The 3,186-nt window shown below is 38.4% G+C and overlaps 1 protein-coding gene across 1 annotated transcript; it reads left to right on the top strand.

Moving 5' to 3' along the window:
• Nucleotides 1–219: 219 nt before the first annotated feature.
• Nucleotides 220–2,588, top strand: npl (N-acetylneuraminate pyruvate lyase (dihydrodipicolinate synthase)). The gene is made up of 12 exons (XM_079574471.1): nt 220–236; nt 424–517; nt 626–699; nt 952–1,039; nt 1,115–1,172; nt 1,394–1,469; nt 1,570–1,662; nt 1,752–1,897; nt 1,993–2,039; nt 2,109–2,193; nt 2,278–2,317; nt 2,398–2,588. Exons 2-12 carry the CDS (start codon nt 447–449, stop codon nt 2,541–2,543), a joined length of 924 nt encoding a protein of 307 aa, XP_079430597.1. The 5' UTR covers nt 220–236; nt 424–446; the 3' UTR covers nt 2,544–2,588.
• Nucleotides 2,589–3,186: the final 598 nt, after the last annotated feature.

Here is a 3,186-nt window from a genome sequence, read left to right as displayed (position 1 = left end):
GTTCGGACTTTGAGAAGGTCTGCTTTAATTTCTCTCATTTTAGAGCAAATTAAAGCAAATTAAAACAATGCATAGACATGTACACATGGACCACATTTCCCAGGATTACTTGCGTCGTCACTTGACGTGACCACATGACAAGCATCGCCCGTATAAAACCAGACGTTCTGGATAGATTTTCGCAGGACTTTGTTGTTGTAGCTATTCATCCCACGTTCGCTCACAAAGAAAGAGAGGTGCGTGTTTCTTTAGTTTCTTATTGCCAGGTCATGCACATAGTTTCTTAAATCATAAGCTGGTGGTACCGCTACAGCTAGGTCTATCTAGTTGCATGTTCGAACTTGTTTCGTCAGTGTTGGAATTGGCATTGGCATTGATTTAAGACATCTTTTAGATACTTACGATCGCGCTTTGTCCCGCCAGTAGATCTAACTACAGAGTAAGAAATGGCTCCTGCCACAGAAAAGAGAATGACAGGAGTTGTTGCTGCCACCTTCACTCCATTAACTTCAGAAGGGTATGTATGTGTCAACAAATCTCCACGATGTCTTGTTAATGTGCTTGCGTTCTAAAAATTGGCACTCCAGTCTAAATAAAACAACATAAATCTAACTTTCAACTACAGTGAAATCAACCTGTCTGTTATTGGACCCTATATTGACTACTTGATTGAGAAGCAAGGTGTAAAGACCATTTTTGGTGAGTATCTAAACTGAGGAAATGTTGACTGCTTATACAGCACTTTCACATCTGCATTTTTGTGGTCCGGTGTGAAATGTCCAAGTTATCATGACTCAGACACAATGAGCAAATGGCCATGTACATACAGCTTTGGATCAACATGTATTTAATAATGTATATGGCCAAATTTAACCATTAATCCATTAAACCAAATCTTTAGTTAAACTGTAATGTTGCAATCATATTGTGCAATCATTTTAACTCTTTCAGTGAATGGCACCACTGGAGAGAGTATGTCTTTGAGTGTTGGAGAGAGGAAGGCATTGGCTGAGGACTGGTGTCATAAAGCCAAGGGAAAGTATGTAATAAATGTATAAGTATAATTTTGTTATAAATAGACTGTTATGTTTCTTTTTTCCACATATTTCTACAGAATGGAACAGGTGGTAGTGCATGTCGGTTGCATGAGCCTAAGAGACACTCAGGAATTAGTAAGTTGTGGTTAGCTTTTTGTCAAATTAAACCTCAACTCACTTGTGTCACTGAACAGGTTTGCTGCTTCAGTGTTCTGTCAAGACAGTAAATTTTAGCATAATTACAATATTATCAACTTGATAAACAAATGTTGAGCTTCTCTTCATCAAATGTTAAACCCCATACCTAAAGGGGAGTGGCACAATGTTACATGTTCGTTTGTGACCATTTTCTTCAGGCGCGCCATGCTTCTGAAATCGGGGCAGATGGGATTGCTGTAATTTCCCCATCTTTCTTCAAACCCTGCACAGCAGGTTGATCCCCTGTTTGCTAGTGTTACACACTTCTCTTCCTATTTCTATTTTATTATAATGTTGACAAAACATAAGAGACTTTGTGTTTTCTTTTTTGCAGCTGATCTAAGAGCATTTTTGCGGGAAGTGGCTTCAGCTGCGCCCTCTATGCCCTTCTACTACTATCATATTCCAGCTATTACAGGCGTGAACGGTAGTCCTCCTTATCCTCCTTATTATACTTTTTTCTTTTTTTTCTTCTTTTTTTTCAAAATATATTACAGCAGCTAATTTTGCCAACAGTTCCAGTGAGAGATTTGCTAAATGATATTGAAGAGATCATCCCTACCTTCAGGGGAGTAAAGTTCAGTGGGAGTGACCTCATGGATTTTGGTCAGTGTATCAGCAAGGGTCCCACACATTGGTCTGCGGTCTATGGCGTAGATGAGGTCATTTTTCTCTTCACTTTAAAGTTTCAGTATTTTAACTATATCCACTTGAATGCCTTTTATTAAAAAATCCAATTTAAACTGTATTGTTCTAGCAATTACTTGCTGGTCTTGCAATGGGGGCAAATGGTGTGGTGGGCAGGTTAGTGTCAATAAATATACACTAGATTTGTTATATTGTTTACTTTCTTATTCACTTTTTGTTTCATAGCACATACAACTATGTAGGAAGTCATATCAACAAGCTGCTGACTGCTTTTGAAAATGGTGACCAATTGCAAGCTCGGGCAATACAAGTATTTTATAATTAATTACTCAATATTTACTTTGGTATTTTAACAAATTTGTTTTAACACTGCTGCTTTTGTTTTACGTTTAAGTTCAAGTTGCAAGAACTCATCTGTTTTGCCATTAAAATTGGTAAGTGACATTTGTAAGTAATTTTTCTTGTCCGTGAGTGAGCAGTCATTGTCGGCATATTAAACCATTTGCGCCCTCAGGATTTGACTTGGGAATGAACAAACAGCTGACGTCTGAGGTGTCTGGCTTAAGCCTTGGCCCTCCTCGTCTCCCTCTGATCCCATGTTCACATGACCGTGTTGCATCCGTCGTACAGAAATATCACAGCCTTTTTCAGAACTGCTGATGGATATGAAGAGCAGTGGCCTACATTAAATACTGCAGTACACATTTTGTTTGTAAACACTGCGTTCCAAATTATTATGTAAATAACATTTTTCTCAGATTTTGAGAGTCAGCATAATTTTTAAGTCTTTAACTGTCAGAGGATCATTTGTATGTGGTTGAAAAAACCTCACAGTGATATCAGTATTTTTTTCAAAAATAAATACAGTAAAAAACTCAATCTACTGTTCCAAATGATTATGCAACTCATTGTTTCAATACATTTTATAGCTTGTAATTAACTGAAAATGGTCATTTGTTTGAATTTGCAGCATTAGGAGGTCATATTTACTGAAATCAAAGGCAATTGATTTTTTTAGGGAAAGCACGGCTCTTCCTTTGGAACCATGGAAGAAAGTGGTCAGTCAGAAACCCCACATTTTTTCAGAGGTCAATTTCACAACTTCAGGGGGCGACCAGCTCTCACCCCATGATTCTGGCTCAATACATGACTCCGTCACCTTTTTGCTGACATCGCAACCTTGTTCTGACATTGCGGCCATTCACCAACCATCCACGGCACCATCCATCTGACCATCCAGGGTTACACCGCACTTATCAGTGAACAAGACATGTTCATCAGCATTCAATTAACAGTTTAGGGG

Source organism: Gobius niger (genome assembly GCF_951799975.1).
Source record: "Gobius niger genome assembly, chromosome: 17".
NCBI classification, from domain to species: Eukaryota; Metazoa; Chordata; class Actinopteri; order Gobiiformes; family Gobiidae; genus Gobius; species Gobius niger.
Note: the sequence above shows the minus strand (reverse complement) of the source record. Positions and strands in the feature narration are given on the sequence as shown.

Excerpts from the sequence above, each read along its gene's own strand:
- npl (XM_079574471.1), top strand. The coding sequence starts at position 447 with ATGGCTCCTGCCACAGAAAAGAGAATGACAGGAGTTGTTGCTGCCACC. Across the intron at positions 1,173-1,393 it reads TAAGAGACACTCAGGAATTA|GCGCGCCATGCTTCTGAAAT; the intron begins GTAAGTTGTGGT and ends CATTTTCTTCAG. Across the intron at positions 2,194-2,277 it reads TGCAAGCTCGGGCAATACAA|TTCAAGTTGCAAGAACTCAT; the intron begins GTATTTTATAAT and ends TTTACGTTTAAG.